The sequence below is a fragment of the Aristolochia californica genome, unplaced genomic scaffold, assembly GCF_029961685.1.
Source record: "Aristolochia californica isolate CCGP_79_NKW_82.1479 unplaced genomic scaffold, dmAriCali1.0.hap1 SCAF_8, whole genome shotgun sequence".
NCBI classification, from domain to species: domain Eukaryota; kingdom Viridiplantae; phylum Streptophyta; class Magnoliopsida; order Piperales; family Aristolochiaceae; genus Aristolochia; species Aristolochia californica.
This window is the reverse complement of record NW_027182279.1, coordinates 5,158,646-5,181,685: the sequence shown is the minus strand read 5'-3', so window position 1 is coordinate 5,181,685 and position 23,040 is coordinate 5,158,646. Positions and strand designations below refer to the sequence as shown.

At 37.9% G+C, this 23,040-nt stretch overlaps 1 protein-coding gene across 3 annotated transcripts; it reads right to left on the bottom strand.

Moving 5' to 3' along the window:
- Positions 1–1,855: 1,855 nt before the first annotated feature.
- Positions 1,856–22,553, bottom strand: LOC137939036 (hydroxyproline O-arabinosyltransferase PLENTY-like). Of its 3 annotated transcripts, none has more exons than XR_011109922.1 (10): positions 22,477–22,553; positions 21,012–21,559; positions 19,080–19,147; positions 18,759–18,960; positions 18,372–18,469; positions 18,196–18,265; positions 18,013–18,084; positions 13,358–13,471; positions 2,023–2,560; positions 1,856–1,939 (listed from the first exon to the last, which is right to left on the bottom strand). XR_011109922.1 is itself a non-coding variant. In XM_068784205.1 (9 exons), the coding sequence occupies exons 2-9, from the start codon at positions 21,423–21,425 to the stop codon at positions 2,495–2,497; spliced, it is 1,104 nt and encodes a 367-aa protein (XP_068640306.1). In that variant the 5' UTR covers positions 21,426–21,559; positions 22,269–22,488; the 3' UTR covers positions 1,949–2,494. The 3 variants fall into 3 exon arrangements, 1 of the variants encoding a protein (XP_068640306.1); XR_011109921.1 differs by having other exon boundaries at positions 22,269–22,488; XM_068784205.1 differs by lacking the exon at positions 1,856–1,939 and having other exon boundaries at positions 1,949–2,560; positions 22,269–22,488.
- Between the last annotated feature and the right edge of the window lie 487 nt (positions 22,554–23,040).

Genomic DNA, 23,040 nt, shown 5'->3' with positions numbered 1-23,040 from the left:
TTGTGTCATTCGAGAGCTTCTTTCTATGCATTGGTTGTGGTAGTAAATGTTCACAAATCACCTATTTGGTCTCCAAATATGCGAAAACATAATGAGTGGTATAAAAGGTTATGCCTAACAGATAAAAGACTCAAAGGGAAATCAGGAACAAAAAGAACATCAAATAGCTAAAATAATGGTGTAAGAGAAGTAAAACCAATACATTATACCTTAGATTGGAGCCATTTGCTATAGATACAAATCTATTTTTAGAACAAGGAGATAAGGTTGATAAGAGACCAATGTTCCTAGTCAAATGCTCAAATGCCCTAGTATTAATAATCCAAAGAGAATGGACTTGAGAAGTAAGAGTAAACATACCTATAGCAATGGTGGCAATAGTATTGGAAGAGAAACCTGCACCTATGGTGGTAAATTGGAATATAATTTTTAGCTTTTTTCGGAACATCAAAATCCTCTTTAGTCAACACTTGTCTGCATTTGAAGGATTCAATAGTCCCCTTCAGTCAAAGCATTGTGGGACATAAATTATTGAAGGAAGGTAGTGAAGTGGAGCTAAGGACACCTTTCTTATAGGAGAGAGCCTTCTCCTAGAGAGATCCAACTTTCCAATCATTTGAATACAAGAGAAAATGTAGTGGAACTTCATTTGAATACAAGAGAAAATGTAGTGAAACTTGAAATAGCAAGGATGCCAAATGATTTGAGAGAGGCTGAAGAATCTTTTAGCTAGAACTACCTTTTTCTCATAAAGAAGGTATATTTGAAATTTCAACAGAAAAAACCTTTATCAAATGCTTTGGATTACTAATAAATACTAAATTAATATTTCCCAATGAGTTAAGAAGCCTATTTATAAGATTCCCAGCATAACAAATCATTCTTTGCCCATTTCTGAAAATCTTCAAAAAGTCTTGGTTGATCAACCATATAAAACAACTATATTTTTTAAGTTTCTCCAAGCCGTTTGCTCGATCAGGACATCAATCAACGAGTTTTCAACCTTAAAATTTACTGATCAATCAAAACCCTTTTTGATTGATGGATCATGTTTTATAGAACTAGTTATGCAGTGTTCTATATGTTCGATCATACTATAGAGGATGATCGATCATGTTTTATAACCTTCCTAGGTTGCATTCGGTGTGATCGATCATGCCTGAACCACAGATCAATAATGTTTTATAAGTTTTGTCAAACTATATTCTGAATGATCAATCAAGTCTATAGAGGTTGATTGATCATGTTATATGCTAGTGCACTATTTTTTAAATCTAAGTATGAGATAGGCTATTAGCAATTTTATATCATCCATATGCATATATAAACATGGTTTTAAAAAAGCTGCATGCCCTAAAACTCCAATGCTCTTGAGTACCTTAGGATTGAAATTTGGTTGATTATCCTCTTACATGGCTAGAGTTTTTATGATTTTTCTATGAAGCTTTAACTCTAGATTTTCAAAACTTTAAGATGCTTCTTCAAGATGACTTAACACTTCATTTTGCACGAGGTCTTATATTAAATTTGTTGATTCTTCTTTTTATGTACCTTAATTTACTCTTGGAGGAAATATATCTAAAATGTTTCAGTGGCAAATATAACCTATGGGTCAACCTGATCACCAAATAGAAGAAAGATTCATTTACTTTCAGCATTCTCTTGTATAAAAAGATTAGGAGAAAAAGATTAATATGCACAGAAAATAGGATGGTCCCACTGCACACAAATTATAGTCAACATAGTAGATTTCGAGGTCCAAATTTGACTTCAACTTCATTACAGACATTGGACAATGACGGTGGACTCCTACCAAAGCAGAGTGCACTGCCCTCGCGCCCCCCCCCCCCCCCCCCCCCACTCTGGGACCAACTCCTGAGAGTTCCAAGTCGACATTTTGTGACAATTAGATCAACTTCAAGTCCAAACAGCAATTTTTCTAGTGAGAAATTCCAACTGTTAGTCAAAAAATATTGCTAAAATCTAAATTATTACGCAACTTTCCAGTGAAAAGTTATGTACATGATTGAAATTGAATCCAAAACTGTCTTCAATATCCCGAAAGAAGAAACATCAAATACCGTCCCGACTATTCCTGCAAACGACAACAGGCAGATTAACTTTGCGAGTTGATCTATTAGAGTTCTGATATTTGTATTTGTCAAATGTGCTGTAAATTCTATTTAGACCTGACAAAACTCTACTAACTTTTGAGTTGTGTCACATACTTTACAAACTTCCATAAAATATAAAAAAAATCAATTATCTGCGGTAACTTGACTTCATTGAGGTAAAGAGGGCAGAGCTCCTTATTTAGATGACAGTCACCAACAACCAAAACCATAAGGCAAATTTTCTTCCGCCCATTTTCATCCTCGTTTTTCCTCCTGGAAGTTGTTAACCTGTGCTTTGTTTACACAAGGACTCTCTTTTGGATGAGTCGTATTAAGGAAATTTTCCAAATAATATTGGCATCTACATTTTTCACCTCCCACTATTTTTCATCATCCCAATTGGGAATATTAGCTGTGGCCTCATTAACCATCTTCACTAATGTGACCTGTCCAGTAAGAAACAAATTCGTGTTTACGATGGATTAAACCAGAAAAAAGGATGAAAATACTTGAAAAGGCAGGACTTCAACTACAAACTTCCATTTGAATTGCAGAATACAAATGAAATCGACTGCCAAAAAAATGACAAATTCTTTGGAAATAAACCAGCTCAAGAAATTCTGTTATAAGTTTTAAACAACAGAGAACATAACAATTGATGAAAAGTCTGTAACCATATTACAAGCTATTTACTGCATAATGTAAGTGGTTCAATGTGCTTAAATAGCATATTCTCCCTCAGTGATTCACAATTTATCCTATCTAAGCATTTTTTAACATAAATGCACCAAAAGTGTGAATCTTCAAAGTTCACGGATCAACAGAAATCCAAGTCAGATCGGTGGATTTTTTATATGCATAGTAAAATGTACTGGAAGAGTATTTTTGTCATGTCACAATATTCTGACTGTATCTAGAAGTGTCATTAGTTCCAGGAAGTTCAGAAGCGCCTATAGTCCAATTTTCAGAATTTTTGGGCTTGTATATATGGAGATATAAGGTACACATGTTAGAGGGGTAGAGGAGTCTTCCACTGCAACTCACTAAAGTTAATATCAGGGGTTAGGGGGGGGCGTGCCTCACCCTAATCCAGAACTTTAATCTTCTTCAAAAAGGAGGCTGCCTCCTCTCTTCTTCTCCCCTCTCAACCCTATTTCTCTCAATATTTCACACGGTATCAGAGAGTTAGATCAGGAATACAAGCTTGTGACACTCTCCTCTCCTCCATTGAAGCCTACATATTCATAGAAAGGGGGATTTTCAATGTTGATGTCTTCTAGTTGACAAAAATCTAATTTTTTTTTATCTTCTTTTCTGCCATAACCCTATGGTTGATGGCCTCTACTGCCACTTGAGCAGTTTCTATGAGTAATTACTGCCTTGAGAGGGTTTCTAGAGTTGGATCTCATCCAATTGGCCTGCGCACAGACCTAATAGGTTTTTTACTACATCATCCTCTATGCTGACATCAGCCCCATTCAGTGTTCTACCCCTTATCTTGGCTTGATTAAACTGCAATTCAGTCATGTTGATTTCTAGGGCCAACAAATATATACAAAAGATCTCAAGGGAAGGAAAGAAGAGAGGAACTTTACCTCTTGGGAGACAGGAGAGAAGAAACCAAGGAAGAGAAAGAAGAGGAAAAGAGAGAGGTGTAAGGATAAATTTGAGCCAAGAGGAAGAGGTTTGAATGCTCTACCCCATTCCTCGAGGTTGTATCTATAGTTGTAGAAAGATACATGCGTCAAAAGGAAAAGGACATAAGAGGATATAGCCAGCTTGCATAATTACAATTCTACGTCATCTTTATGGAAGTTCTCCTTATTTACTAGCCATGCCACCCCTACACAAGTGGGTGTCCTTTAACAAGTCATATATTCTTGTTCGGCTAGCGCATATCATCTTCTACCCTAATCCTAATTTATTCAAAGTGGGCCCCAAATACCTGGTGCAGGTATCTATGAATCTTGAAGTGCTTTTGCGATTGTCGTGATTGTGGGTGGTGTTTAATGGTTGATTCTAGAGAAATTATTATCCCCCAAGGGATTCTAGAAGTTCAGAGGGAAAAGATAAAATTTTGGTTGCATCGGAGAGATTGAATAGACGCAACTATCTGAGTTGGTCCAAATCTGTTCACATCTACCTAAAGTCCAAAAAGAAATCCAAATGTATCTGAGATGATCCTCCCACCCCCATTATAGATGATTGGGAATCCAAAGACAGCCAATTAATGACTTGGCTATTGAATAGTATGGATTTGATTCTGAGAAATCAGATTATTAATTGCCAATACCGCCAAGGAGAAGTGGGTATCCTTGGAGTCATTATATACTCAAGAGAGTAACCTGTCCAAGGTCTATGAAGAACTCTATGCTAGACTCTTCAGCCTTGAAAGGGGGGAGGGGTCAGTCACAGAATATTACAGTGAACTGAAATGTATTATGCAGGAGGTTCATATGTTCCACCCATTTGCTACTAATGAGAAAGAACTTAAAAAAACTAGAACAATTTTTTTACGCAAATTTTTAGATGGATTGGGATCTAATTTGAAGCAATCAGGACTCAATTGTTAGCCTCAGATGATGTGTCAACACTTTTCACAGCATTTAGCCGAGTTATGAGGGCAGAGCCTACAATTATGTATAGAGGAAACAAGGTCAATAAGGGTGTTAAAATGTCAGCATTGAATTCCTTTGGTCAGTTAGAATCTACTTGAGGCTGAGGAAGCAGTTCTTGAGGCAGAAGCCAAGATGGATCTAGTAGAGGTCGAAGTCGGACAGAAGTTAAAATTGATAGAAAGTGTGTCCACTGTGGACACACAAATCATCTCTCTAACAAATGCTGGATTAAGTTTGGGAAGCCCACTTGGGCAAATTCACTTACCTCCTATGACCACTAACTAACTCAGGTATGTCTACATTACATGTGCGTCCCGGATCCTCCCGAGTGATTGACTCAAGGGCATCCTACTCATATGTCAAGTATGTCATCCTTGTTCACTGGTCTGCAAGATTCTTCCTTGGTTAAGCATGTTACATTAGTTGATGAATCTGTGTCACATGTTCATGGAGTGGGTAATGTCATGCCTACTACATCTATGTCTCTTGTTACTTGTTCCTAAATTTCCTCATAACTTGTTATCTATTAGTCAAATTACTAAGTTTTTATACTATCCTTTTCTATCCTTTTCATTGTATTTCAAGATCTCACAACAAGGAAGATGATTGGTTTCACGTGTGAGAGAGGACTACACCACTTGGAAGGAACATCTTAGTCGCCAACATCTACTCCTCACACTGTTGTTTCACCCTTCCAATGGCATCTACGACTTGGATATCCTTCCTTGAGAAGACTCATCTTTTTCTTACTTTTCCGTTGAAGTTATCATTTCAATGCAAGTCGTGTCAACTAAGCAAACATCATCAAAGTGTTTTTCTATAGACACAAAAGAAAAATAAAAAAACCATTTGAACTTATACATTTTGAAGTATGGGGGCCTTGTCCAGTTTCGAGTCTGTTTGGATACAAATACTTTTTTTCTTTCATTGATGATTTCAATCGTATTAGTTGGGTGTATCTCCTATGGGAGAAGTCTGAGCCAAACTTTTTACAATGAAATAAAAAATCAATTTGATGCTTCTGTTTAGAATCTTTGTACTGACGATGGGTTAGAATTCATAAATCATAAATTTATTACTCAGGATCATGGCATACTTCATCAGTCTTCTTATGTATTTACTCCACAAAAAAATAGAGTAGCAGAGCGTAAAAATAGGCATTTATTAGAAATTGCTCAAAAATTGCTTATTCATATGCATGTAACCCAAGACATATTGGGAAAATGTTGTACTTATTGAATGTTATCTTATTAACAGAATGCCTTCACCTATACTTGGGAATCAAATTCCTCTTCAAGTGTTGAATCCATCTGACATGTTATTCTCATTGCCTTCTTGGATATTTGGTTGTGTTTGCTTTGCCTATATCTTTGGTGCTTCTACAAATAAATTGTCCCCATGTTCTGTAAGTATGTTCTTCTTGGGTATTCTAGGACACAAAAGGGATATAAATGTTGTCCTTCTCTTCTCAAAACATTTATGTCTACTGATGCGACCTTCTTTGAGGATATACATTTTTTCTTCTTCTGATACAATAGCATCACCTTCAGTCATCATTCCTAGTGTTGTTGCTCCCGCACCAGTGGAAGATATCTTCAGTTTGCCACAATCTACTGTTGCAAAAAATACCTTGCAGGTCTTAACATAGGCAACAAAACTCACAACAAGATCCAGTTCCCTCTCTCTCACAGGTTCCAGCACCTACTTTATCACAGGATCTTGAGGTAACTGGTTTAAATATTCTTACTGCTCTCCATAAAGGAATTTATTCTTCTACTCGTCATCCCTTGTCTCATTATGTTTTATTTGATTCCTTATCCACCAAATACAGGCAGTTTGCCTTGTCTTTGTCCACCCATACTATTCCATCCTCTATGTAGGATGCTTTGGTATCCCCTCAATGGAAGCATACAATGGATATTGAGATGGAGGCATTGAAAGATAGAGGTACTTGGAGTTTGTGATGTTCCTACTAATGCAACAATTGTGCGGTGTTGCTAGGTCTATACAGTGAAATATAGAGCAGTTGGGTCAATTGAGATGTATAAAGCTCAGTTAATTGTAAAAAAGTATACTGAGACCTATGGAATCAATGTGTTCGAATCATTCTCTCCAATTTCCCTTCTAACATCTATGTGTATTCTTGTCTCACTTGCTATTAATCAGATTTGGCCACTCCTCCAACTTAATATTAAAAATGTTTTCTTGTATGGTGACTTCGCAAAGGAGGTATATAGGGAGTAACCTCCAGGGTAGGTTATGCAAGGGAAGACCCATAAAGTATGTAAATTGAAGAAAATAATTTATGGGCTCAAACAAAGTCCCAGGGCATGGGTTGAAAAATTCAGTCAAGTAGTAGCTTTTGGATTCTCTCAAAGTCATTGTGATTCATTATTTGTTATGAAAGTGAACATTTGGTGGTGTGATTCTACTAGTATATGTTGATGACATTGTTTTGTCGGGCAGTGATGTTCAAGGTATTGAAGAAGTGAAACAGAAATTGGTAAAACATTTTCAAACAAAGGATTTGGGGTCCTTTTTTGGGACCGAGGTTACAAGAAGTAGAATTGACATTGTGTTGACACAGGGAAATATGTCACTAACATGCTACAGGAGTATGGTTTTTATTAGGTGCAAAACATGTAAAGACCTTGAAATTGAAAATAATCTTCATGATGGGCAAAGGGAAGAACTCAAGGATAAGATTGAGTTGCGAAGATTAGTTGGGAAATTGATCTATGCAACTATCACAAGTCCAAATATATCTTTCCTAGTTAGTGTAGTAAGTCAATTCATGGAACGCCCATGCAAGGTTCACTTAGAGGTAGCTCAGAGAATATTGTGGTACTTGAAGGGGTCACCTGGAAAAGGGTTATGTTTTAGGTCTCACAATCATATGAAATAGAAGTCTCCCCAAATGCTGACTATGTAGGCTTAAGCTAGATAAAAAATCTACTATTGGTTACTGTGTTTTTGTGAGAGGTAACCTAATCAACTGAAAAAGCAAGAAACAAAATATAGTGGCCCGATCAAGTGTTGAAGCAGAATATAGAGTAATGGCCCATGTAGTCAATGAAATGAAGTGGGTAAGATCAATGTTACGAGAGCTGAATTTATAGGTCCGTGTACTAATGATAATGTAATGTGATAATTAGGTTATCATTTTTATTGCTAGTAACCCAATGTTTCATAAGAAAACCAAACATATTAAGGTGGATTGTCTCTTCGTTCAAGATGCAAAAAGAAGTTGATACTCCCTATGTCTGATCAAGTGATCAGCTTGGTATGTGTTAACTAAAGCTTTGGGCAGGTGAGAGTTTGGGATTTCTGTAACAAGCTGGGACTACTTGATATATATGCTCTAGTTTGAGGGGGAGAATTAAATGTACTAGAAGGGTATTTTAATCATTTTAAAATATTTTGATTGTATCTAGATGTGTTATTAGTTTCAGGAAGCTTAGAAGTGCCTATGGTCCAATTTTCATAATTTTTGGGCTTGTATATATGCAAACATAATGTGTACATGTTAGAGGGATAGAGGAGTCTTTTCCTCTACACTCACTTAAGTTGATATAAGGGGGCTCGTGCCTCACCCTAATCCAGAACTTTAGTCTTCTCCAAAAAGGTTGCCACCTCCTATTTTCTTCTCCTCTTTCTCAACCCTTTTTCTCCCAATATTTCACACATGTTTTTATGGGAAATTTTAGCCTACAGTCTAATCAGTGTGAAAAGCAGTAGACTAGAGTACGAGCATGTGATGACCAATAGTGAAAGAAGAAATATGCACTAATGTCAACTCTACTAACACCCATGAAATAAAACTAATCAAACTGAAGTTACCAGAAGAACTATATGTCACAGACTGCTACTGCTCTTTAAGTCATTATTAGACTTAAAATATTAAATACATAACACAACAACGTTCATGATTGCAGTGTAAGATTATTATAGAGTTTGCAAGTACCAAAACGAAAGCTTAACAATATAGCTTTACTATGCTTAAATGGCAAATTCTACCGAAATGATTAGTAATTTATCTTTTCCGACTGTTGCAGGCATACAAATACACCCCAAGAAAGAACATTTAGAATTTGCAGACCAACAGAAACTTAAGTCAGATGGCTGGATATTTAAGTGACTCTTTTACGGTAACATTCAGCCTGCCATTTGATCAATGCACAGATTTGGAGTTGAGCAAATTTCTTCTAATGGTTAAAGATAATCAATATACTATGTCAACTCTACTAAAGGCCAGGAAATAATATTAGTTCAATTTAAGTTACGATAGGAATTACCATAGATAAGTAGCTGCTCTCAAAGTCCTGAATGAAAAGGCAAGAGAAAGCAAAAGTTAACACTCCTAACCACAATTCTCATATGTGCCTGTCCTCCTAGCACACTGACCTTGCCAATCTTGGTGTACACTAGAAATTTTAACTAAAACTTCCGTCTCTTTTCAACATTGCTCGAAAATATAGCATTTTGATTTCTCAAACTTTTTTGAATGGGACTTGGAATTTGGAATTCTCAAAGAAATCTAAGAAATGGCAAGGTTTAAGAAGTAAGTAATCTTTTTTCTCTTCATTTTTTTTTAAGGAAAGGTGTGAATTTAATTCAAAGGAAAGGGAAGAAAATACAACCTAGTGCGGCGGCCCATCCTCCACAACGAGGTATTGGAGGGAAGAGCCCCTTTTAGCATTAAAGTCCACCAAATGATTGGCGGATCTGACTGTGTGAGCCCAAATACTATTTAAATTGATCTTCTTTCTCTTCTTGATAATCACTGTTTTAAAAGGACATGCAAAAGATGAAATCATCTGGAAGTTTGGTCCTTTCAGGCTGTTTTTCAGTAGCCTCTTCTATGGTTATCTACTGTCTGCACAAAATTTAAATTTCATAAAATGAGAATAGACTAACTTTTGGGCAAACTCCATGACTACTTTTAAAAGTGAATGCAGCTGAAAGCCATCAATAAGTTGGACACAGAAAAAGATTTTGATACAGTTCATCAGAATTTTCTAATTTTCCTCCACAAGAAGAAAGAATCCTGGGAAAAGGAACCGGGACCAAAAAACCTGCATTTTAGAAGCAGAAAAGGAGATTTCATTAAATGAGAGGGAATACACTGGCTCACAACTACATGCAGCCGGGGCCAAACAACATGAAGATTACAAAGTCACCAAACTACATAAGAGAAAAGATATTGATACAATCATATCAACTCAATGTAACTGAGAGTACTGACAAGTTGATCTCCTCAGCACACTCATCAGGAGCATAATTAACAGCCAAAGGACATGGGACCAAGTGACGTCCATGCTATTAACAAGATCGAACACCTCCTCCGTTTTGGGCAAAATAATCCGAACCAGAGGAGAGATATCTTTACCCCAACTGATCATAATGGACAAGTCGACTTCCACAACCATAGGTTTCCTGAAATTGTCTTGTGCAATTGATAAGTAGTGCAACAGTCCATGAGTCTCGGCATCTAAAGAATCGAAATGGGCAAGTGGCATGGCATAAGAAGCAAGTATATTCCTCTCATGATCAAGGAAAATCCTCCCAACACCCGCTGGCCTAAGATAACCCCACGTGCACTCCATCAAGGTTGATTTTAGTGAACGGAGAAGGGGGCACATAGGAGGGTCCCAGACATGCTTCTTTGGACACAAGGAAAAGACAACCAGTTCTCCATAATTATGCTTCTTTGGACACAAGGAAAAGACAACCAGTTCTCCATAATGTACACTGTTGCCCTCATCGAACTCCTGAGAACTCCTGAGTGCATAAGCAGGTGATAACTGTTTTCGTAGCCCTATCCATAATTGTCACAATGCTCTCCATTTTGCCTTGAAAGATGCTGTTATCCCGTTCTTTCCATAGGCATAACAGAATCACAGCCAAAATTGTTTGCCAAAGCATCCTAGCATGTGGAGGAAGGGGTAAGCAAGCATTATGAATAATCCAATCTGAAAAAGGGGCTGAAAAACATAGCTGATGTCAAATAGCTGGAACATAAGATATCAGATCTAGGATGCAAATTGGTGGTGCAGAAGCAAGTAATCAACAGTCCCATCCCTATCATTGCAAAGCCAACATAGATTGATGACAATCGTATTCCCCCTCTTACACAAGTTATCGTATGTAAGGATTTTGTTTTTGTGCACACCACTTGAAAAATAGGACTTTTGGCTGGCCCAACAGCTTCTACCAGAAACCTCTGAATTGTGTGAAAATTGAGCTGTATTCTGCTTATAGGAGGACAAAGAAAAATTGACATCGGCCTCCCCAGTCCAGATGATGATGTTCTCACCTTTCCTTCTAATGTACTAGCTTACTAGATCACCAAGAAGCTTACTAACAGTGACAGCTTCCTGATCATACAAATGTTTTCTACAGTCAAAATCTTATCCCACAGTTCTGGATTCAGCAACCAGAATCTCTTGGTTTCTAGTGAGGGAGAAAATTTTGGAAAATTCCACATCAAAACTACGCAATTCAAATCAGCAATCCTTCCAAAATTTTACTCTAGAACCTGATCTCAGTCTCAACCTTACTTCCACTGCAACGAAATCTCTAAGTTAGAAAATCCACTTCCATAAAGGGGAAGCTCTCCTTGATACGGAATTGGGAGGAGCCACTGCTGATGAACATAGCCATACTTAGCAGCAATGACTCTTCTCCACAGAGCACTACCCTCATTTCGATATCTCCAAATCCATTTAGCAAGCAAAGCCTCATTCATTTGCCTAACTTATCCTGAATCCACCCGAGTCTTTAGTGGTGCACACCTCAGCCCAGTTGTATAAGAGCCTCTCCAAAGGAACCTTCTTCCTATGTCTTTTTTAGACAATATTCATCACACATTCATGCAGAGAGAAAAAATACAGGTAATCCAGCTAATCTGGAATTGACAAGAGTTACTCTTCCAGCTAGATAGCATTCACCCTTTCCAAGTGTAGTGTCTTATCAAACTTTTTGATGATTGTGGCCCGAAGAATTTTAGATGGCTGAGTTATGAATAGGGGTAACCCAATATAAATTTGACATCCGAAAATTTCACTTGTTGCCTTGAGATCATCATGCCAAATATGGTTGATTTTGTGCAATTTAATTTATGGCCAAAAATTGCTTCAAAAATTATCAAGATGGCCTTGAGGTTGATGACTTCATCCAAGGTTGCACAACAAAAGCACAACGTGTCACCTGTGAATCAGAGGATGGGGGACATCAAGCAGTCGTAACCATCTATTCTACCTAGATTTGAGGAAGAGGCCAAGCAGCACCTCATCTATCATGTTAAAAAGCATTGGAGAAAGTGGATCCCCTTGACGGATACCCCGAGAACTAGCATAAAAACCGTACACACCGTTGATCAAGATTGAGGCTCATGCTCCAAGTCTACCACCTATGGCCACAGCACATTTTATGCATGATAAAATCAAATACCAACTTACCCAGTCAAATGCTTTTCTGGATCAAGCTTAAACAGCACTCTTTGGAGTTTCTAGTAATGGAAAAGATTGACGAGCTTATGAGCGGGGAAGGCCCATCAAGAATTGCCCACCCCAAGGGACATTGATTGGGGCAGATAATGAAGCGAAGGACATCATGGAGGGGGTATGAAAGGACCTATGTGATGATCTTCTATGCATTAGAGGTTAGGCAGTTAAAGTCCTGTGACAATCATCATCCTTGCAAACTCCCTCCATGATTGAATATAAGCATTTACTAACAAGTAAGCATTAATTGGTAATTTAATTTGATAACAAGTACACCTACAAATTGAAAATAAAGTACAAGTATGGTGAGTGAAATCATCCCAAAGGGCAGTTAACAAGTAAGAATTTATTAGTAATTTAATTTGTAAATTGTCAACAAGGGTAACCTACAGCCAGCCTGTACTTTGTGAGAACGGTCATGGGAAAAGACTCCCCGCTTTAGCAATAATCAAAAGGTGAACAATATAGGTCATAACAATTTCAAAAAACAAAAAAAAAGCTATAAAACTGGATATAGACATCAATGAGCTGAAAGAGAGACATAAATGAACGAGTCAGGTAGAAATTTGGTGTTGAGTGAAATTATCAAAGAAACGAGTCCAAATGATGAGCCTGAAGTCTCATACATTAATAAGGATAGACACAGATAAAAGAAGATCTGAACAAAGTGATTTCCTATTTATTAGTAAGAAACTCCTAACCCCTGTGATGCAGTAGCGCTTTTTTTTACATTATGCTTAATAACACTAACTATCATAAAAATTAAAAGTTCATAATCTGTGTACTTTTGACAAAAAATAAACAACCAACCAAGATGCATATACATAAGGTTTATTTAATTGAAGCTATAACTTGAAGAACACAGATTACCTGATGCATACAAGACCTCTTTCATCAAACAAAAAAAGAAAACTAGCGATTCAAATATCAATTAGTCAGATAAGAACATGTCTGTGCATTTCAATATATTTGCATATGTGATTGAAAGAAATCAAGTAAAAAAAAAATATTTATACACAACAGTAGATTTGTTTTTCTAACAGTCACGCAATGTAGTTTTATTATTGTTTTGCCAGTAAAATACTAGTATTGTTGAATAAACAATAAAAGACTTGCATACCACACTTTCTGCAACTTTGGGAGGTGGCAGCGGGAGGTTTCTAGGTGGAGGCCCACGAAGATATGATCGTTTATCAAATCGCCACTCCCCAATTTTGCCATATGTTAGCTCACCCTGAATAAATATAAAACTCAGGTTAGCATAGGAACCAATAGAAAAAGTACAAGTATATACCAGAACAAGGAAGAACAAGAAAATTAACATAAAGGTGCAGGAAGGGACTCATGTACATTGCACAAACCAGGATGCAGCTGGCCATAGGGTAGTTACTTTAGTTTGTTATATGTGCACAACAGATGCTGTCTGGTCCTGGTTCCTTGCCCAACTCTCTTGTGGCCTCTTGCCTCTGGTAGCAACAAAACAAAATAAACAAGCTCTCACTCTCAAACCACTTTTTCAATTTCCTCTCATGGTATATCTAAAACTATTTCCCTACAGTTCCTCATCTCGATAAAACCAAGTTACATGTTCTACCCCTCCTCCCATTCAATAACTTCTTTTCTTTCTTTCTTTTTAACCTAAGTAGGTCCAAAGATGTTGCCCTTCATGGGTCCAATGTGAGAGACGTCAGACTAGAATTTAAAAATTATCCACTACTTATCTCCCTATTTCAACTTGATGCAAAAAACCTTGGCCAATGGCTAAACTGTTATCCATAGAAAACAAAAGAATAAAAAATCCTGAACAAGCGAATGCTATAGGTGTACGAAAAGAAAATAAAGTAGGATGGATCAGGGGGATGAACCATTCCTTAGGATCCTCATGTCAAAAGAAAAAACCAGCTACGTCTATCTGGTTTTGGTTAGAATACAAACTGTTTGAGATCCAGAAAACTTGATAAAGTTCACACGCTGAGAAACATCTTCAAGGGCGATATGAAACTCTTCAAAACTTTTTTGTTATTCAAATCAAACAAGAGATCACCTTCTCCACATCTTAACAGGATTTATATTAACATGGCAAAAGGCTCCATGACTGACTCTAATTTGGATGTGCCTAACTCAAAATGCATCAAACAGGAAAGTAAAATCTTATGGTGAAGTAAACTGCTCCTAAGGCCACATGAATTGGTAAAAATGTCACACCTAGTAATCTAACAACAAGAAAGGTTTTCATTTGATCAGGTCACTTAATGAGCCATTTATAACCTTTTCTTTGGAAACAATCCAAACTAGGAAACTTTCTGGTGAGATCAGAAAATTGAAAATTATAGCAACTTTCATCGCTTCATACTTGTATCAAACCATTTGTCTACATTCTAGAGAGGCTCCTTGATGTTTAGAGAACCATTCAAGAAATGCATTTTGAACAATGCTTTTGACATTTAATTGGACAGAAATGACCTTGTTGATCTTACAGAACCTAGTTAGAGTAATACTTTATAAATTGACACTTTGGGGCTTGACTTCTTCTGAATACTTTCTTCAAGTTCTTAAAGATATAGGATGGTTTTCTCTTTGTGTAATTTTCATCATTCTCCCCTTCTTGTAAAGAACACATCCTCAAGTTCAAGTTTTCATGATTGGAGTCGCTTTTTTTATCTATTAATTTTTCAAGATGCCTGATGGCATTCGCACGAGATGTGAGTGCACACGGGGTAACCAGGGAGATCCCACCGATAAATCCCACTACAGCTCTCGCCGGTGACACCCCGGCCCCTCTCATCGGAAATCTCACCACTGGTCGTTAGCAGACTGAACCAGCTCTGCACATGCAGCACCAGCATTGGAATCACTCATGCAGCAACCTGGCAAGCCCTCGGCGAACGAGACTGAACGACTCTCCCAGCGACGCCCCAAGGACTGACGAAGCTCATGGAGATTGGACCATCGTTTCCAGACAACAATGACCTCAGCAACTCTTTTGTCACTCCTACAACAGCAACACGGCTATAGTGGAGAATATCAATCGCACTTCGGGACCTGTCATTTGCATCACCACCACCTGCAACACCAAGGCATCTTTTATCTGCATCCCAATTGTTGCAATATCCTCTTTCTGCCAACAACTCTTGAAGGTAACCATAGACGAAGATGGCACATGAAGACCTCACGAACTCTGGAGTGGATATTTCATATTTTACTTCTCGGTGGCTAACATTCCGAGGACAACGAGAATACAAGATTGTTCAAAACGGGGCAACCTCATCATGGCGAGAATCTACATACTAGAGCAAACAAACACTGATTTTGGCTGGAAACCTCTATACAACAACCTATGTAGCTACTCGCCTTTCCCGCTTCATTGAATGAGAAATGGCCACACATCCACCCATGCCCATCATCCCCCCCCCCTTTCTATCACACCCAGAACCACCTTTTGCCTCTCAAACAAACCTCCACGTTATCCCCACCAATGCCTCGGTTCATTTCAAAAATGCCACAACCACCACCATCACCCCCGCCATTAAAAACCTTGAGATAGCACAAACCAGTGACACCATTCACCTTCCCTCTAACCTCCTTCGCGACGGTCGATCCGACCTCGACCGTTCTATCATCATCAACACCACTCCCGGCATCAACAAGTCCACCGTTATCCAATGGCTCACTTCCCAACTCCAGCTTCAATACACTCCACATATTTCTTACATTAATCACCAATGTTGGTTAATTCACCTCTACACGGAGTCAAACAAATCTGCTGCCCTTGCCCTCTCCCCTTGTCTCAGTTCCGGTATTGAAAGCATCACCGAATGGCTCCCATCGGCCCCCTCCAGCTCGTACGGTCAGTGGATAACCATTCTCGGTCTACCTATGGAGCTATGGCAATGCAAAGTCTATACGAGCATCGCGGCACTGGATCCAACCATCAAGCACTTGCATCAACTGGACGAAGCCCGTCTTCTCATTAACACTCATCAAATCAACGATGGACAGTGCTTCATGTGCATTGCCATCAACAACACTTGATTCTGGATCAAGCTTACTTCGAAGATATGGTGAACTTCCGGCGGGAAGTTGCTCGACAACAAGACTCCGACGAGTCAACTCGCGACCCGCTGTCTTTGGCATCTGACTCACCGAGTCCAATCATCAACTCGGGACACCCTGATCAAGCTTCCTTCCCAATCACACTTGCCCAGCTGACCAAATTGAAATACTCCTCTGAAAAAATTACCTACCCCCCCCCCCCCATGCAACCCAGACAAAGTTGCCACCCCAGCTAACATTCTGACCGAGCAGTCTCCTCTTTCTCAGCCTTATCCACTCACACCCCTACACCCCATTTCCCCTGGAAAAGGACAACTTCATTCTCGAACAGAACCCCAACCTCCTTCAACTATTGCCAACTACCAGCACATCCCATTCTCATAACACACCTTAATTTGGAACCCACCCCAACAATAACCATGCCTCCCCAAGGCCCCTCACACCATGTGTCACCCCATCAGTCCCTCCCACCCCATATAATTACCAAACTCTCGAACAGCATTACCCCAACAGCCTTCCTCCCAGCTATAGACTCCCCTCCTTCCTCTCCACCTCGCCAACCCCAGAATGCTCAATACCACTTTGACTCTGAATCAAGCTCAGGACCCCAAGATCAACACCCCCCCCCCCCCCCCCCCCCCAAAGTCATTCTCAAAACCCATCTCCCCCTCATAGCCACCTACCCGCGTCGGAGGAACAAGGGGCAACCCAGACAGATTCTGCAGGGTGAACTCAGTGCCCAAAGCAGCTTCCCCGGAGACCCAGTTATTGGCCGTTATATTTTCCTAGAACTGGGTGAGAGGTCTCAGCGCTTTGTGAAGGCCTTACAATCTGAAAAACACAAATTTGACCCCGAAACGTGAGACCAAATGATGGAGCTAGAAAAACTGATTGGAGTTGTTTACTCAGGTCCACTCCCAGGGGACAATCATCCCTCCGAAGTCCAAAAGAAAAAGAGGAATGACCAATGATTGTGGTCTCTTGGAACACTCGTGGAGTAGGCTCGGCCCGGCATCGAGCATCAATCAGATGCCTCCTCTCTTCAATCAAAACTAATATTGCAATTTTACAAGAAACTAAAGCCACCTCTCTCCCCCCTGCTATTGTGCGTGAAATCTAGCCTTCTAAGGATCCTGGCTGGCTAATTGTCAATGCAATTGGCATAGCAGGTGGCATTTTCCTTATCTAGGACGAAGGAACCGTTGAAGTCCTTGATAGTTTTTTGGGCAACTTCTCCATCGGAGTCAAGATCCGTGATAAATGTACTGGCAGCACCTAGAGCCTTGTGGTGACCTCCTCTCTGCCTATCAGTGCTGGCCTCTCCCTCCTACTCGCCGATTATTTCAATGTCACTCGATTCTGCCATGAAAAGTCTCCTCCGGCCCGCAGAATTTCAACTTCAATGCGTCACTTTGCTGACTTCATTGGAAGCTGTGATTCAGAAGAAATTGCCCTCTGCGAAGACCTCTCACCCAGTTCTCTAGCATTATGGTACTTGTCCCTTCTAGCATCATATGTATGTTATTGAAAGAAGTTCCTGGCAAGTTTTTTTAGAGGTGTCCATCATATAACCTTGTGATGACCATAAACTTACTATTCCAATCGACACAAGAGTATGCATACTTAACATCATAACAAACTCAACAGAAATAACAAAAGAAAAATGAAGGCAGTTCTTCCTGTTCCAAAAGTCATGACCAAGACATTTCAACAGTTTATTACCTTTAGTGAATAGTCACATCCATACGTGTAATGAATTATAAAATTTTTCCCAACCTCAAGATCCCAAGGAGGCTGAAATGAGCAAATGAAAATCTATTTAGCACCAGATCCATAACAAAAAGGCAACACTTTGTAATAGTTTGTAAAAAAAAGGGCAAGGCCATTCTACAGTAGCCAACTCACTTGTATCATGAAATCCTTTCGAAGAATGTGTTGCACTCCATGCAGAGCAGATGCAACAGCATATCCATACCTAATTCAAAAATAAACAACAAATGGAGCGCAAAACTTTTAAAAAAGATATATGGAGACTAAAATACTAAAAGAAATGTTTAAAATATTTCTATTAATGGCCTCACATTTCTAACACCCATCCAAAGGTTTTATCAGTCTCTAGGTCATCTTTCATCCTCAATGAAACATTCATCCATGTTGGTGCAATTTTCTCCAGCTGGGTCTGAAATAAGCAATTTATTCATAAGATAAAGGTAAAACAAACATAACATTCTAAACTACAGCTAACGGCAAGTAAAACTTGTTCAAAGAAACCAGGCAAGAATTACCAGAACTGAAATGCTGGTTGGGATAGAGATAAGACAACAACTTAATAGCAAAACAATGAAATCAACTACTATCATATGCTGGTGAATCAGTTTCAACGGGTAAAAGTGATACTAGAATCTGCTGGCATATCAGTTATTAGAACAATTTTACCAGCAAAAGATACAAATCCAGGAAGATATGACCTTTTTTATGATAACTGGAGAATTGCCAATGGGGTCGACATCCGTCACAGGACCCTTGTCTTCTGGGTAAAACTTTCTTATGATATTCTCATGCTCAGTAGGCTTAATATAGAAAAAGGGAAACCCTGCTGGGTATTCTCCATGTGCTAAATTAGGAAGAGGATGCACAAAAATATGATCTGGCTCTGCCATAAGTATATAGCTGCATTGTTCATCAATTACAACAGTTTAAATTATTGGACAGAGGGAGGAAAGAGAAAATAAGAGGAAAAAGGAAAAAGAACGAAGAAAGAACCGATTAAATGGAAAATTTAAACGTACTCTTCCTCGATGGTCGCTTTTTCCAACCACTGCACAAAGGCCCAGGGTCGGTTCAAAACAATATAACCCTGAAAAACAGAATCCAAACACTTAAACTTAGTGGTAGGAATGCAACATTTGTAGATAATTATTGCTCCAAAATCCTTGATTTGTATAAATACAAAGCAAGTAAAAGGCCATACCATGACCAATATATTTTTCAAATATGAAACAGACTTGCATACATGATCATTCCACATGACAGTATAAACGTAGAAGTCTAAACTGCCATGAGTCCATCCATCTTCCAACTAAACATGGACATCAAGAAACTCAGGAGGCTAGGGCCATAGACTTTAAAAAATATATGAGAGTATCTGTGGACACATGCTCAGCATAGTTTAAATTATAAAGAATCCTAGTAATTACCTATTGATAGATGACACAAATGAATGACATTTGTCAAATTTGGGTTCTAATTGCACATCCAATTATTCGACGTACAAGGATGCCAATTCACAACATATTATTAACTTCAGCTTGGGAGAGAAAACTATAAAAGGGCCATTGGGTCTCCACCTAAAATCGTTCAATTGTAAGAGCTAAAAAGAGGGCCTACACACGGGAGGGAGTGTTAGATTGTCCCACATGATCCAATATTGGAAAAATCTTGTACTTGGTACTTGGGAAAAAGTTTCTTAACTTTGGCTAGTTATTTCAAGATAGACCTAGACGCGATTTAACATGATATCTTAATATCAAAGCAAGATGTCCATGCCATTGGGCCTAATGCGTACCTCCTTTAATTGTTATCCCATTTTAGTCGCCCATGTCTCGAGCCCATTGTATGCTTGTTATGACCTAGATGAAAGGTGAGTGTTAGTGGGAATAATCCCACATAGGTTAAAGATAGGAAAAATTTTATGATTATTAGTTGAGAAAAGACCTTCTAATTTCATGTAGTTTTTTTGAGAAAGACCTAGCCCCAACTTCAACAAAAATAAGCCAACTAGTGTATTTTTCACCAAATGAATGCTCAAAGTAATGCAAACTTAACACAAGTTATTCATTAGCATATCAAGTTATTGAAATGTTCAAATCACATAAGTCAAATGTGAACCTAGCACAATCTAATAACTTGAAGGAAATTTCTTTACAAGAACACCGAGCCCATGACTAGTAGGATTTTCAAGAAGGCCTGACATTCTCTTCATGTTATAAACTAATCATATAAACTAGAGATGCATATAGATGTCCACAGCAACCAACCATTGTTTGAGAAATATAGAACTTAGCAATAACTATATAAGTCGCCATAACATGAGCCACCTATGCTTACAGATTATATGAATAATTAGGGCCTCAATTTCAGTGGATTAGGCCATTATTTCAAATACCGAGGGGAGTGTAAGAGGGGCCAGTGTGGATTGTTGGGTTCAAGTCTCACTGGCACCCAATTTGAGTAGTGTCATCATTTAAGACATATTATCAATGGACAGCCCCAATAACACGAGCTTGATGCTCCAGAGAGTGGCTAGGGTAGCTAATTTACCTACATGAATGAGTACCTATATTTTTTTCCTTATACACAGATGAAACGATTTTAGTTCTTGAATTCTTTCTTTGATAATAATGCTCCAGAAGTTACAAATATTAGCAGAGTATAATTTAACTATTCAAAACATTAAAATTTAAAAAGAAAAAGCCTAACCTACTCCAATTTTTTGTCATTTCCTTCTCTTAATGAAAAATCGAGAACATATCCCTTTTCATAAGTTGTCCATGGACCATAAGCACACTGTGGTCAAGGATGAAAACCCATACTTGATTCCAGTAAAGCCTTAATCCATACATCAGATGAAACTGATTTTAAAGCAGAGTAACAAAAATCAAAAGAAAAACATTTTGCAGAGATTCAAACAAGACCAGTGTTTGAAAGGATAAGATACTAACCCGGTCAAGTCCTGCAGGAAGAGGGTCCACCACAAAAGTTGGAATTTCATCCATTAGATTATCAGGACTTCCTGAATGGAGCACCCTAGTAAATCCTCCCATCTCTGACCCTGGCATGTTCTTCACCTTCTTATACCAATAGTACATTATACGACACTGCCATTTACTATAAGCAGCATCAGTTGCAGTCAGAGCCACATGATATAGTACATTGTCAGTCTCTGTTTTCTTCACATGTCCGAGCATCTGCACTACTGGATCAGAGGAGAAAGAATTCTCTAGAGTTTCGCTGCCTGAGAAGTTGTTTCTATTATGTATCACCGTAGTTAGCAAGTTATAGGTTGCAAAGAAAAATCCTAGAGCCAAAAGGACCAGAAAGAGAGAGGCCCGGCCCATGTTCTTTCTTGCCAACATTTACAGTTTTTCACAAATTTCCTGTCTTTTAATGATTTACTCCCACTTTAGGCATTTCTATCTTCACAGGACAATTGAATTCCTTCATCAAAAGAAAAAACTTTCTTCCAGAGAAATCGACAGTACAATTGCTCCTGAACCACATTGATTGCAAAACGAACCGGTTAGACTAAACTGAAAATTCCAAAATCAAACAAAATATACTCTGTAAAATGAACCCCATTACAAATCTGGAATTGAAATAGTAAAGCATGAACTGAGAAGAGATTAAATCACCGTACATACTAGAGAATTTCGACCAAAATGAACACATGCAGCATTGCAGGAATTGAAGAAATAAAAAAGAATTTACAAGAAAGATTGAAAGAAAACCAGAACGGTAAAAAGAGTAATCAAGGCAGATATAATCTTTTGAAAAAAACAGCATAATTGCTGCAGCAATTAAATTTACCGTTCCAATCTGTGGAGATCTCTTATACTCCCAATCCATGGAGATCTTTTTAAAATCATGCAAAAGAGAGATGATTAGACACATTCAAATAAACCTGAATAGGGATAACAGTAAACCAAGCAAGCATTTGCAGGGAGAAGAAATTTTCAATTTGTGACACTTTCGAATCGTTCACAATATTCGAATTTGAAGAAAAAAAAAATCTCAACCAATGAGACCGTGATCTAAACAAGCAAAGTAAAAAACCGGCAAGTCCAATTTGACCCCATGGAGACTACAAAAACAGAACTCGCAAATGCTCTCCCACAAAAGCCCAATTCTCTACGTGTTTCAGAGGCGAAAACCCATTACCAGACAAAAAGCCGCAGATCTAGAACCTGTGAGAAGAATACCTGGGAATTGCAGCAGAAAGTCTACGAAGCAGAGACTAGAAACCGAGGCCTTGTCTAGTCTACGTGTTTTTTAAGGCTCTGGTCGCAGTATACGACTTTTGCGTGAGGTTTATAGAAAAACGATGCAATAGAAAAACGAAATAGAACCAGAGAGAAGACAGAGAGGGGAACGTTCAAAAATGTGTCCGACAGCGGAAAATATGGATACCTGGGAGCAAAATTGGTTCCGCAAATGTAAGTCCTCGTCAGTTTCCTTCTCTACTATTCAATTTCACTCATTCTTATCCGAGAATCAGCGCTTCTACTTCCCTCTCGTTCTTGTATTTGAATATAATAAAATTAAATATTTATTTTAAATATATAATAAAATTAAATATGTATTTAAATATTTTATTTTAAATATTTAATAAAATTAAATAATCTTAATTTAATTTTTATTATTTATTAATTTAAACAAGTTGAAATTTATCTTAGTTTATTAAAAATATTTAAATAAAATTATCTTATAAAAATAAATTTATCAGAGTAATCTTATATGATAAAATACCTTTTTTTATTTAGATATTACAAAAGTAATAATTTGATTAAGTATTCGGATATTACAAAAGTAAGTATTTGTTTAATTTTTTTATTTTGAGATATTTAATTAAATAATTAATTAGTTTAAAATAAGTGAAATTTTATTTTAGTTTATTAAAAAACACTATCTAAAGTAAAAGTTAAATCTATTAAATTAGTTTTAGATAATAAAATACCCTTTTTATTTATATAA

Coding starts and splice junctions, on each gene's coding strand:
- LOC137939036 (XM_068784205.1), bottom strand. CDS start 21,425: ATGTTGGCAAGAAAGAACATGGGCCGGGCCTCTCTCTTTCTGGTCCTT. Junction 18,470..18,758: donor CTCCAGTTATCATAAAAAAG/GTCATATCTTCC, acceptor TGCTTATTTCAG/ACCCAGCTGGAGAAAATTGC. Junction 18,266..18,371: donor TTTGGATGGGTGTTAGAAAT/GTGAGGCCATTA, acceptor TTTTTGAATTAG/GTATGGATATGCTGTTGCAT.